The sequence below is a fragment of the Plasmodium sp. gorilla clade G2 genome (assembly GCF_900097015.1).
Source record: "Plasmodium sp. gorilla clade G2 genome assembly, chromosome: 8".
NCBI lineage: Eukaryota > Apicomplexa > Aconoidasida > Haemosporida > Plasmodiidae > Plasmodium > Plasmodium adleri (nom. inval.).
Window position 1 is genome coordinate 339,465 of NC_041700.1, and position 14,515 is coordinate 353,979.

The 14,515-nt window shown below is 31.1% G+C and overlaps 1 protein-coding gene across 1 annotated transcript; it reads right to left on the reverse strand.

The window, feature by feature from the left end:
• Positions 1 to 615: 615 nt before the first annotated feature.
• PADL01_0808000 (erythrocyte membrane protein 1, PfEMP1, putative) lies at positions 616 to 14,076 on the reverse strand (the record flags this gene model as incomplete). The annotated part of the gene is made up of 2 exons (XM_028681418.1): positions 616 to 1,662; positions 2,023 to 14,076. The coding sequence occupies 2 exons, from the start codon at positions 14,074 to 14,076 to the stop codon at positions 616 to 618; spliced, it is 13,101 nt and encodes a 4,366-aa protein (XP_028537798.1).
• Between the last annotated feature and the right edge of the window lie 439 nt (positions 14,077 to 14,515).

The window sequence follows — 14,515 nt, forward strand, 5'->3', positions numbered from 1 at the left end:
ACTAATCTCGCGATCGAAAAAAAAGAAAATTGAAATATGATAACAATTATTATAATCATGAAATAATATAAATTAAATGTAATCAAATTTTTGTTTTTTTTATAATTTAATAATAAATAACAAGACTGTATAATATTATTATTATTATTATATTATTTTAAAAAATTAAAGTTCAAAAAGGAGAAAAGAAAAGACTTTATTAAGTACATAAATATGTATAAACATATAAGCCAAATCTAAAATTTTAAACAAGAAATAATGATACACATATATGTATATAATAATAATTCACGTATCATTTTATATATCTAATGTATTAGATATAGGAAAGTATGCGACATCAATAATAGAATCATTAAAATGTCCTACTATGTAATTTTATTTTTGAGGATTTATAGGATTATCATCATATATATCATTTATGTATTTTATTTTATATTTCATTTAAGATATTTTCGGAATAATCAAGGTTGCGTACATTATTAATTGTATGATTAGGTTAATCCATAGAATTTTTCATAGATATATTGATAAAACATTATTCTTATTCATTTTAGATATATATTCGCAAGATTATTATTTTTATATATGATCAAAAGATATATTATTATTATATTAATTATTTTGTGTATTATTTAAATTATATTCTTCATGAATTAAATGCACTTTATGGTTATTTTCATCATATATATCCTTTGACATATGGATGTTATTTTCCTTATTCCATTCTTCATTCAATTTGTTCAACATTTCCTCTTTATTACTCCACTTTTCGCACATATCTCTATGTCTATCTAACCATTTATGAAATAGATCTAGTTGGTTGAGTATAGGATCACTATATGTTTGTTTAGCAACACGATTAAAAGTTGTATGTTTCGTATATTTAGTACCAAACAATTCGTTTTCTTTTCTTTTCAATAATTCATCATAAATATCAATATGTTGATCATTATTTAAAGAATCGTTGATTAAATCAATTCCTGTATATATATTATTTGAAACATATTTTGACTCATCTGTAGTATTAGTTGAATTATTTGTATTTTTTGGAACGTTCCAATCAATATTATAACTAAGAACATCGCTATCACCATGTAAATCTCTATCTTGAATGGAAGTAATAAAAGGTTTTTCATCATGATTATCAAAATATAAAGTATTTGGTTGTATATACTTATAAATATTATCAGTTTGTAACTCATTATTTAATGGTACGTCAGTTCCTATATTATTTAAATATTGCGATATAAAATCCTGTTTCAGTTGATTCCATTCATTATCATTTATAGGTGTATTAGTAGGTTTATTCACCATATGACCTATATGAGTATTCTGTGCATCATGGGTTTTGCTACTTGGTTTCAAAACAACTTCAATTAAAGTTTTGTATTTATGTGATTTATATGGATATATGTCATTTATATCCAGTTCTTCATACTCACTTTCTGATGAAGAAGTAATATCCGATGAAGATATATCGCGAATATAATCGTCCGGTTCGTCTCCTTCTACATATATGTATGTTTTCCCTTTATATCGACCATATGGGACATATCTATTTGAAGACTCATTTGTCGGCATTCCATAATCGTTCTGTGGCATTTCTAATATCCGTATCATATCTTCGACATGACTCCTAGATCTACCGGGGACTTTCCACTACGAAAACAAAAAAATAAATATTTATATGTATATATATATATATATATATATATATATTTCAGGTTAAAAACAATTTTGTATCATGTGAATGAAAAAATATATATAAATAAAATATATATATATATATATATATATATTGATTCTTTCTTTAGAAATTCCTGAAAACCTTCTTCTATTCCTTTTCTTTTTCATTATTATTTTTTCACTCAATAAAATATATATATAATACATAAAAATATGAAGGTATTTAAAATACATATAAGAAAATAAGCGTAAAAACGTATATAACAAATATCCTCAATATACATAAACACTCATATAAATCGCAAACATATATAAACACATAAGTATTATTACCTTGTAAAGCAAGATTCCAAGTATCGTTGCGGCCACTGCACCTATGGCCGAAACGATAATTTGAGGGTTAATGTTATTCATGGGAATAACAGGTTTGTTCGAAGGTACATTGTTTTCATTTGTAGTCTCAGGAGGTTTGGATGGATTTATAGGTTCCATTTTAGATGTAGGAATAATATGATTTTTTATTTCTTCCAAAAAAGGTATAGTATTCTTTATCCCCTTTTCAACCGTTTTAATTGCACTTTCAATAGCAAGTGGAATTATTTCTTTTGATGCTTCCAAAGACATTTGTGTAATTTGTGGAATATGTGTAATTACTGTTTCAACAAATGATTTTTTTTCTTTATCAGTTTGTATATGTTGATCAATTTCAGCTTTTTTAATTAATGTAGATACTTCATCGTTTTTTTTTATAATTTCGTTATATATATTTTCCAAATCCTGATAGTTACAATCACATTTTGGACATTTTGTTGTTATATATTTTTCAGCATTTGATGGTAGTTGTGTACCACCGGATGAACTGTGATTTTTTATATAAGTTTTATATTGATTTTGTAACCCGTCCCATTGATTTTTCCTTTGAACATACCAATATTTATATTTTTGTAGTATATGTTTACATTTCACGTCTTTTATATCACTAATTTTTGTAACATTTTCTTTTTTCGTTTTTTCTAAACATTTATTAACTACTTTTTGTGCTTCTTTTTGTTTTTCATCACAAAACAATTTTGCCCATTCAGTTAACCATCGAAGAAATTGAGGGGTTTTATCAATATCGTTATATTCCGTACATCTATAATCCTTTTTATCGCCATTATAATGGCATATCATAACATTCCAAACCTTTTCTTTATTTTCATGCCACCATTTATTACCATCATGTGTGTTCTGTGTATTTTTAGAGTTTATTCTAAGAAATATGTTTTTCATTTTTTCAGACAAATCGTCATTTAAAATATCATCTCCTTTGATAATATTTCCTATATCTGCAAAACTATATTTAATTGATTCAAGTGCTTTGTTTTGATTATTATTATATATTTCCCATAACATTTTGCCTTCATTGTATGCATCATGAAGAAGATGTTCCTTAAACATATTTTGATCATTAATCCTATCATAATATCTTCTAATACCTGTAAAACATATATGTCGTGTTCTAGGAGGAACCAACACACCATCAGTTATATCTGAAGAAATTTTTATTCCTATGTTTTTCCAATCATTCAAATCTATATCACGTTTTTTTGGTCGACATTTATATTTTCTATTATTTCCATAATAATTACATTTATCATTTTTCAGAGGACATTTTTCCAATTCTTCTTCAGTAGGTTTGTTTGGTTGTGAAGTTTTGTTTTTTGAACCTGAACCATTATGGGGAATCTCAGGAGATTGTGATCCTCCACTACGTTGAGAAGTACTACCAGGACCGGAAGCACCAGGAACGACAGGGGGATCATTAGCTTGGTTAGAAGTTTTACCCGTATCAACACTACTACTACTATGTTGGCCTCCAGATGCTGGTGAGCTAGGATTTTGATTACCACTACTACTACTATTACCTTGGCCACTAGGATCAATGGAACTAGGAGAACTACCACCTTGGTCACCAGCAGTATTTGGATTACTTTGTGATGATGGAGACGCCGGTGATTGTGGCGTCTTTTCGTCACATTCACATTTATTCTTATAATCTTTTGGATAATCATTAAAGGCGTATTGGTCTTCATTGTTATTTTTGTCGAATTTATTTTGTTGTACGCACTCACTAGTATATCCTTCTTGTTTTAAATAACCACCCGCTGTAGAGTAATCACCACTAGGTTTTTTTTCCAAGTATGTAACCACAGGTTGGTCTTGTGGTGTAGATTTACCACTAGGAGAACTAGCACCACTTGCTTCGTTGTATAATTTTAGGTATTTTTCTTTTTGTTTATCCCATTCTTTTTCCCATTCTTTTACTTTTGTTTTATATAATTCGCACTTCGATTTACAATCGTTACAATTTTCACATTTTGTACCACCAGTACGATTAACATTGCACTTCTGACACTCACTAGCCACCTCGTCATACTGTTTTTTCTGCGTCTTACAATAGTGTTCCCCCCATTCGGTCATCCAACGTAAAAATTGTGGGCGACTCGAAAACGTGGATAACTTCACACCAGTGGGACTACCGCCAGTGGTATCACCGAACGTCACGGTTTCATATTTGTTGGTATCTTTGATTTTGTCGCCTGTACTACCACTTGCGTGTTGTAGAGAACATAACATACCTTTCCACACATGTTCTTCAATTCCATCCCACCAATCCTTACGTTTTGCTTCTTCACTTTTGTCACTTTGTTGGAGAATTCTATCTATATTTGATTTTACTTTACCTACACCTTCAGTTAGTTTATCTTTTTTTGATATATCTGTATCTAAACAGAAATCTCTAAAATCTCCTAACGTATAGAACATTTGTCTTTTAAATTCATCAGGGATAGCACCATTTGCTTTTAATTCTTGTTCTGCATATTTGTTACCGCCATGCTTTTTATAATACAACCATGAGTAATATGTTTCTAGTGCAGCACATTGGATGAATGCGTTTTTTAAATCGTCTAGGCTTTTTTGACCATTCAGTTCTTTTAAATAATATATACATAATGATTGTCGTCTAGGAGGCATACATGGTCCTATTCCTCCTATAAACTTACTTGCCTCACAATCCCAAGGTTTCGGGCTACTTTTTTGATTGCAACGTCCCTGTTTTCCTGTTTTACCATTATTAACATTAATATATGTCTCCACCTGCTGACATATGTCTGGTTGTTTTGCCGGGGCAGGTTTCACAGGAGCGTGTTTTGAACAATTACACTGTTTTTCGTACTCACTAGGTGGATCTTCTAAGGATTTAGGAATATCGGTGGCACCACCGACAGTGGTAGTCGACACATCATTCATGCAGTTGCAACCACTAGTCGCAGTAGTTCCACTAGTACACATTTTTTTTAAGGTTTCTTTTAAATAATCTTGAGCACTGGATGAGGATTGTGCTTCATTAACACCGATGTACATTCCACTAATTTGATCTCTTTGGAATTTTCCACTTTGTTTATTATATTGGACTTTCCACTGGTTAATAAATTCTTGATATTTTTGACATGCTTTTCTGCATTCCTCGCATCCGCTCCCACATATTGTGCTACCACTAGTACTACTACTAGTACATTCCGAACACGCCGTATCCAATTTGGCATATTCCTTTTGTTTATGTTTGCAAAAATCTTCAGACCATTCAGTAAACCATCGCAAAAACTGGAGATTCGTTCCTTCATTGCGACTATTTCCAACAGTATAATCAATTGGAACACTATCACAATTTGTTAAATCTGTATCACTTGGTCTAGTACCACCACCACTGACGCCATCATGTCTACCTTTTTGATAACCACATTTCATTGCTTCCCAAACGCATTGCTCATTGGTTTTCCAGAATTTTTGGCGATCACCACTACCAGGTTCTCCACTACCATTACCACCTTTTTCAAATATTGATTTAAGATTTTTTTCTGTCCCTTTATCTGGTGGTTCTAAATTATCAGTACCCACAATTATATCTCTTAAATCATAAAAACTATACTTCATAGCACTACATCCACTAACATCGTATGAATACCTATCATTATCGTTGATATTTTTATTTTTTTCTTTGTAATATTGGCCCAAATTGTACCCTTCCGTTGCGGAAACTTCCAACAATCTTTTTCGTAACGCACTTTCATCGCTAACTATTTTATTGTCATCTAGATCCTGAAAACATATGCGTAGTCTACGTGAAGGAAAAAATGCTTCTCGAGGCAATTCAGTCAAATATTCATATCCATCACTCTTATTTTCCCATTTAATTTTCTTCTTTTCAGCATCACTCTTTAAACCTTTACAATTTCGCTGACCTATAATACCTTCATATATTTTATCATCATTATACTTTTTGCACGTGCAATGTTCGTCTACATCATGACCTGGTTCTTTAGTTAACAAATCAATATTGTCTTGTACGTCCTTGCCAACAATAGAACTTGTTGGCGTACCACTTGGTTTGGCACCACAAGTATCAGTAAATTTATCTTTCAAGTAATCCCTGGCAGTATCACTAGTATATCCTTTATATTTTGCATTGTGTTTTTGTTGTTGTTCACTATAATATTGACTTTGTTTTCTCCACTCTTCTTTTTTTTTTTTCATATACTCCTCATATTTTTTGCATGCTTTAGTACATTGTTTGCAATCAAAATATTCTCCATTAATTTTACAAGTGTTTTCCACTTCAGATTTCAAATTCTTTCGTATATTACAGTAATCCTCGTACCATTCGCGTAACCAAGATAAGAATTGATCAGTATTTTCTGTGTCGGTTGGCATTTCGCAATTACTGTTGGTGCCTCCACCTTCTTTTGTACTTAACTCTGGTATGTTTCCATTATCATATGCTTCTTCTTTTCCTTTATTATAACCACATTTCATAATTTCCCAAATACATCGTTTGTTGTTATCCCACCAATATTTACGTTTTTGTTCGTCTGTGCTACCACTATTAGATGATGAACTATATTGTTTTGTAACTAAAACTTTTATTTTTAAATCCGTTCCTTGATTAGCATTTTCTAATAGCTCAACACCCTGAATTAAATGTTTATAATCATTAAAACTATATTGTAACGTTTTACAAGGTTTTACTCCATAATGGTTTTTATAATCAGTATATTTTATTCCTAAATTATATGCATCATTCGCCGCAGCTGTTAGTAATCTTTCTTTTAGATTATTTATACTATGTGATTTCTCTAGATCATTATAACACAGTTTTTCTCTTCTTGGCGATATATGTATGTTTTCATTTAAACCTTTAACCCAGTTATACTGAGTCCCTGTTTTCCATATAATATCTTCTTCTTTACTAGGTATGCCCCCGCATTTAACGCTACGGCCTTCTTTATTTTTCTTGCGATTTATATCATCAGGTTCAATAGGAACCTTTATTAAACCGTTTTCATTCACATCGTAACAATCTACATTTATATTATCTTTACATATATTGTCTATAGTTGTAATAAGTGCTGTTTTTTTCTGTGCTCTACCATTTTTTTTTTTAATTTCTTCTGCTTTATCAATTAGTTGTTTCACCCGACATCTAGTACATAAAGGTTCATAATTTTTTTTGTAATTATCGTCTTTTTTTTCAACTATCAAGTCCATATCATTCACTTTCGTGCGTTCACATAAATTGTTATATTTATCTTTTAAAAAAACTTCTGGTTTTTGCTTACCATTTGTTTCTTTTTTAAATTCATCATCGTCTGGATTTAATTGTGCATCTTCATAACTCTCTTTATATTTGTGTTTTTGATTTTTCCATTCATTTCTTTTATGATTGATCCATTTACTATATTTTGTGCACGCGTTTTGACAGTTTGTATCGTTTTTTTCACACTTATCAAAATTTCCTTTATTGGAACAACCAGTAGTTATTTCACCTAATAATTTTTGTCGTTCTTTACAGAACTCTTCGTACCATTCTTCATACCAACGTAAAAATTGTGGAACAACATCATCACTAGGTTTTGTACCACACTTGTTGTCGCAATTCATTGCTTTCCATATGTCTCCACGGATAGTATCCCACCACTGTTTGCGTTCTTCTAGTAATTCTTCTTTTGTTTTAATTAATTTACCATTTTTGCCATCATTTTCTAATTGAAATATTGATTGAATATTGTTTTCGACCAGTGGAGAATACCCTCCAGACCACATATCTGTGCCTTTAACCATATCCCCAATATCGGCAAACGACCTTTTCAGTGCGGAACAATATCCGGGTGGGGGTTCAGTGGTGCTACCACTTCGGCTACTACGGTTTTTGTTTTTGTAGTATTTATGTAAATAGTGTGCCTCTCCTTTTGCCGCGTCAATAACTTTTTGTTTCAATTCCTCTTTCGCATCCTTATTGCCACTTTTAACACTGTCTAGTGGAGAGAATAACCATCCTATACATATACTGTTACGTCTTGGCGGGGCAAAAACTTTACTTCGATCTTTAGGATTTTTCACATATATGCTGCTCCATAAACCTAAATCATATTTTTTTTCATTACATGCGTGGAATTCAAATTTATCATCACACGGGTTTTCTGTATCGGTACTGCTACCAGCGCTTGGTGACGTACCGCAATTACACGTTTTTTCCTTATCTCCATAATCTTTATCACCTAACAATGCCGTCATATATTTATTGTCACAACTTTGATATGTGCAAGGATATAATAAATAGAAATTATGGGGCGAGTATTTATCTTTGTTTGATGTTTGTTCTAAATATTTTTTGAAATTGTTTGTCCATTCATTACGTTTAAGTGTTAGAAAAGTTTTGTATTGTGCGCATTTATCTCCACATTTTCCTTCAGGTGTTGTTTTACCATTACACACCTTACCATCCTTACATTCCGCCTCCACTTGTCCAACCAATGTTTTCCGTTTGTCGTAAAAATCGTCGGACCATTCTTTTGCCCACCATTCAAACTGATCATCATCATTGATAAGTCGGGGGCATTCCAATCCGGTGGGAGGAGTACCACCTGATTTATTACCACTGTCCCTTATTCCACATTTGACTGCTTCCCAAAATTCGGCCTCATTTTGTTTCCACCATTGTTCCCGTTCTTCACTAGTAAGAGTAGTACCACTTTTTGTTGATATTTTTTGACCAATTTGCTGTTCTATTGATTTTATACTATCAGGTTGCCATATACTGTCACCTAAAACCATATGTTTGAAATCATTAAAACTTCTATGTGTTAACTTACACGCTCTTTCATAATCAGTATCCTTTTGTCCAAATTTCTTCCATAAATATTTCGTTTCAGTTCTCATTGCATCTTTTAAATGTTTTAATAAATGCTTTTCCTCGTTCAGTTCAGTTTTAAAATCTCCTTTACCATCTACCATGTTTGCTACACATATACTTTGTCCTCGTGGAGGAACACATACATCTTTTTGTATAGTTCCATCAGTACTCTCTTTTTTACATTGCCATCCTTTATTCTCTTTACCATCATTGGTTAATCCATGAAACGTTTTTTCATTACAATCACTAGCATCTTGAATGTTATTACAAAATTTTTCCTCAACAGGATTATCATATTTGTTATCTTCTTTGCACACATCACATACAGATTTTTTTTTCTCCGTGCTGTTATTTAACATTTCGTCAAAAATAGTACCGCTATTGATGTTTTTTTTTTTACATAATTCTTCAGCATCGCTTTCACTTTTTCCTTTTTGTGTTGCGTCCAATTCACATTTTGCTTGTAAATATGTGTCAAGATCAATATCTTGCATTTGGTCATGGTTTTTTTTGTACCGTTCAAAATATATTTTTTGCTTTTTCCATTGTATCTCAATTTCTTCTTTCAACGTTTGGTAACATTCACAATCGTCTTTGCACAAATTGCATTCCTTATCATTTTGGGATTCTTGTTTTGTTTTATCGCACGATGTTTTTAATATCTCTATATATTCTTCTATGGTACGATCAATATCTTCTAACCAATCATTAAAAACATTGAAAAAAAAATTATGAGCATTTATTGTTTTTTCTTCTTTATGGTTACTTTCCCTTATACAGTATTTAAGTGTATTATTTGGTTGTGCGTTTTTGTTTATAATGGTTTCATCACATTTCCAATTTGTTACAAACCCTTTTTCATCACAGGTCAGTTTTTTAGGGCATAATTTCACACAGTCATCAATTAATTTTTCTGAGTTCATTAATATTTGTGTGATTGCATCGTTTTGTTCATTGGCATCATGGGCCTCCTGTATGCTATTTTGAGGACCTAAAGCGTTAAGAAGCTCGTCTCTAAATTCTGTCTTCAAATAATATTCAAGAGTACCTAAATGTCCTAAACTTCCATCAGCAGTATTCGCGTGGTTTTCATTATTATGCTTTTTAAAATACTCTTTTTGTTTATTCCATTCATATTTTCTATTAAGTTCCCATTTTTTATAACAATAACATTTATCGCGACATTCGTCATTAGGACAAGTATTTGGATCCGAGGTATTTCCGTTTACAATATTTGTACACTTATTTATTTTTTTTTGAAATGTTTCATATTCTTTCAAAAACGATTTTACCCATTGTTCCAAGAAATCATCAAATTCTTGATTCGTATTAATTTCATCTTTTTTTCTACATGTATCTGTTCCAACTTTATCCTTTTGGTTACATTCCCATCGTTCATAATTTATATCACCATATATTTTATTACATAAATCTGCTTTTGTCTGTGGTGTAATAAGTGTGGTAGTAGTATCTTCACTAATTGTACTATCTCTATGTTGGGTTTTATTACAACTACATGCTTCTTTAAATGATTCTGGCATTTCTTCGAACGCATATTTACCACTAATAGTTTTTCCAAATTCATTCTGTGTCTCACATTCGTTAATCTTCATTGTTGCTTTCACATATTCTGAAGCAAATGGCAATGTTCCCCAATTTTTTTCACGTATCACGTTCCTCATATATAAAGCATTATCATCAGTTGTACTGTCAGCAACATCTAAAGCTTTGTTGTACAACTCGGTATATAATTTGTTGTATTCTTTCCACTGGTTAGACCATTTATTAATGAATTTTTGATATTCTTCACAAGCTTTGGTACAAGTTTGACATTTTTGTGTGTCCTTTCCACTGTTTGTTTTACATTTACCATTAATACAGTCACTACATGCAAGTTTCAAAGTCGTATATTGGTCTTTTTGAACTTTACAAAATGATTCGCTCCATTCAGTGATCCATCTTAAAACTTGAGGAACTTTATCCATATCCATATGACCATCACAGTTATTCCGGTTTGTGCTTCCACATTTCATTGCCTCCCATATCAGGTGACGGTTCTTTTCCCACCAATCTTTACGAAATTTCATTAACCCCTTATCATCACCAATATATCCATATATATTTCTGTCCTCTCCAAAGGTATAGTATTCGTCTCTCAATTTATTGAACATTTCTTTCAAATGTTTTTCAACATCGTCGTTTTCATCATAAAATATGCTTGCCCCTTTAACTATATCTCCAATATCAGCAAATGATCGTCGCATAGCAGTACACGAAACACTATTATCATTTTTACTCATATAATGCTCACGCAAGCTTTTTCCTTCATGTTTTGCTACCAAAACAAGTTCCGACAATAACATACGATTATTATAATAATAATCGTGGTCTTCCGTATACTTGGTTCTCGTGTTGTACCTGTCATTGATAGTATCCTTGCATATATCGTTGTATCTAGGAGAAACTCCAACATTACCTCCACTACTCACACTATATGTTTTACTTACATTTTTGTTGTTCCAATCGGTATTATCATCATTTCGTACTGTATTTACTAGATTGTTATCGTTGCAATCATGGGTGATGTTACTACTTTTATCTTTAGTTAATATTTTATTGATACCACATACCGTCTTCTTGTTTCCGTCTTCATCTGTCAAGTTCACTTCTTGTTGCGCATAACATTTACTACATTTATGTCTGTAGTGGGACTCATCAGGATAGGACGAAAATATCTTTTCAGGTTTTGAAAAATCAAAATCGTTACATTTACTTCCCACTTGTTTTTTCAAATATTCCGAAACACTACTCTTAGTGGTATTATTAGTATGGCTACCACTATTCCTAGTACCCCTAGTATTACCAAAATCTAACCATGTTAAATTTTCATCGTAATATTTTGCTTGTGTATCGAATTGAGTTTTTTGAGTTTGTATCCATGTAGAATAAGATTTACACTGGTTCTTGCAATCACAAAATTTGTACATTGGCGAAAATAAACTTGACCACCATGATGTCCACGTACTTGAACACTCATCGTCACTACAGGACTCACACGCCTTAGCCACCAAATGTTCCTTATTTCTTCGTTCATTGCAAAATTCCGTAGCCCATTCATCCAACCATTTTAAAAACTGCGAGCGACTATCCTGTGGTAAATTACCACACTTGTTGCCTATATTACCATCACATTTAAAAGCTTCCCATATTTGTTCTCTATTAGCTTCCCACCAATCTTTACGCAACTCGCCAAGACCATCATACGAAGTGATACTATCATATTTCGTATTACCATTTTTTTTCCAATCCTTTTGTATAGTTTCAAATATTTTTCTTAATTTCTTCTCCGTCTCCACCGAATCCTTGTCATTCGATTTATCTGTACCTTTAATTATATCTCCAAAATCATAGAAACTACGTTCGATGACATCACAAGGATCACGTAGTATGCCACGTTTGTTTTTGTTGTATTTGTTGTGTACTCTCCACGCTTGTTGTTTCGCTGCCAACATTGTTTCCAACAATAATTTATCACTATCAATCTTTTCTATATCACTGTCTCCCATGTTTTTTATATTTGATATACAAATTTCTTGTCTTCGTGGAGGCAAACATATCCCCTCTTCTCTAACGTTAAGACCATCACAGTGCCATTCACTATCACTAGGTACACCTGCACACGGGTCCTCACCTTTACCGTCAATAGCGTGCTTTTTCCAATCTAAATCACATGATTTACTCAGACTACTTTGTTTATCCTTTTGTATAGCGTTTTTCCAATCACCTTTAAGTGATATAGGAGTTTTTTTTTTTTCTTCATTACATGAAGCATGACGATTTTTACCATTTCCATTACAGTTACAAACGTACCATTTATTAATATCAGGATCCTTTTCATCAAATAATGGATTTAAATTGATGTCAAAGTCACTTCCACACTTATGGCAAGCGCTTTTGCCTTTTATTTTTTTTTCGATCTTATTTATTTCTGTTTTATAAACTTCGTCACCCTTATAATGTTCTTCTGATATAGTATTTTGGCAATTACTTTTATATTTATCATAACACTTATTACTATTTTCTAAAAAGGTTTTATAATTATCACAATATATTTTACATAATTGTTTCTGACTTGCTATTTGGTTATTTATTATTTTAAAATCTCCAGAACACACTTCTCGCATTCTTTTGGCTATAAACTCTTTTTGGTGTAAGACTTCTTCTAAATATTCTTCCATGTAACGCAAACATTGAGGTGTTTGTTCATCCGAACGATCTAAAGTACATGCTTTTTCATTTTTTGAACTCTTTTCATATATATTTAACTTTTTTAATTTCTCTTCTATTGTTTTCTTAAAATATGTTTCCCAAATTTTGTCCATTTTCTTTTCCCCTCCTAATTGTGTAGTTATTTCCTTTAGCAATATGTTTACTTCCTGCGACACATCATCTCTTACAATATCTTTACCTTTTGATATATCTTTATAATCAGCATATGTTTTCCTACAAAATTCACATATATGTTCGGTATTATGCGGACGTTTTTTAAATAAATTATCTATTTCTTTCTCTGTTTGGAGTGCAAGACTTCCTATAAGACTCATAGCAGCAGATTGAGCTTTGGTACTTTCGCTTCCTCCTTCTGACCAAATTACATTTTTAATAAGATTACGTACATTATATAATCGCTCATTAATCTGTTTTCTTCTATTTGGCAAACATATACCCAAATTTATAGTTTGAAAACTACCCTTAGCAGTACTATGCACACCACTATCTTCATCTTTAATTTTTCTTTCATCTTTATCATCTTCACATGTCTCTCTAGCTGCAACTTTTAGTTTGGCTTCGTCTATTAATGGTTTTGCGCGTTCTTCCCATGTATAAAGTATTAATCTATGATTATCCAATACAGCTTCAAATATTTCTCTTTGTATTTTTTTCCATATACAAAATTGTTTACCTGTCTCATTTATAGGTTTATCATTAACATCTTTCATGGCACTTTTGTATTTTGTTTCCCACGTTTTTTCTTTAATTTCTTTTTGTAAAAAATTAATATAATCACCATGGTACCATTTTTGTAAGTCCTCTAGTGGAATATTGTATTTTTTGCTGACCTCCGTTTGACGTGCGGAAATTTCGTTCCCCATTGTTCAGAAAATGTACTTTACATATATATAGCTTGTATCATTACACTAGTAACTATATGATCCATTTTATTAATTATAACATGATACATATTATAATATATTTCCTTTTTTTATATTAATGAGAAATACTCACATAGATGCTTACATATATATATATATATATATATATATATATATATTCTATCTCCAACATTTGAAATATATTAGATATTTATATTTTTTGCACGGTTTTGCCATTTTCATGAATATAATACTAATTCTATGTGAGTTTGTTTTTAATTTTGTGTGTTGATTATACAAAGTGTTATACATAAGTATATATCTTTCTATAGTTATATATAAAAAAAAAAAAAAAAAAAAATTAATATTATTAATAATAATAATAATAATGTATATAGTACATAATATTATTTGTCTTAACATATAACATATAAAAAGA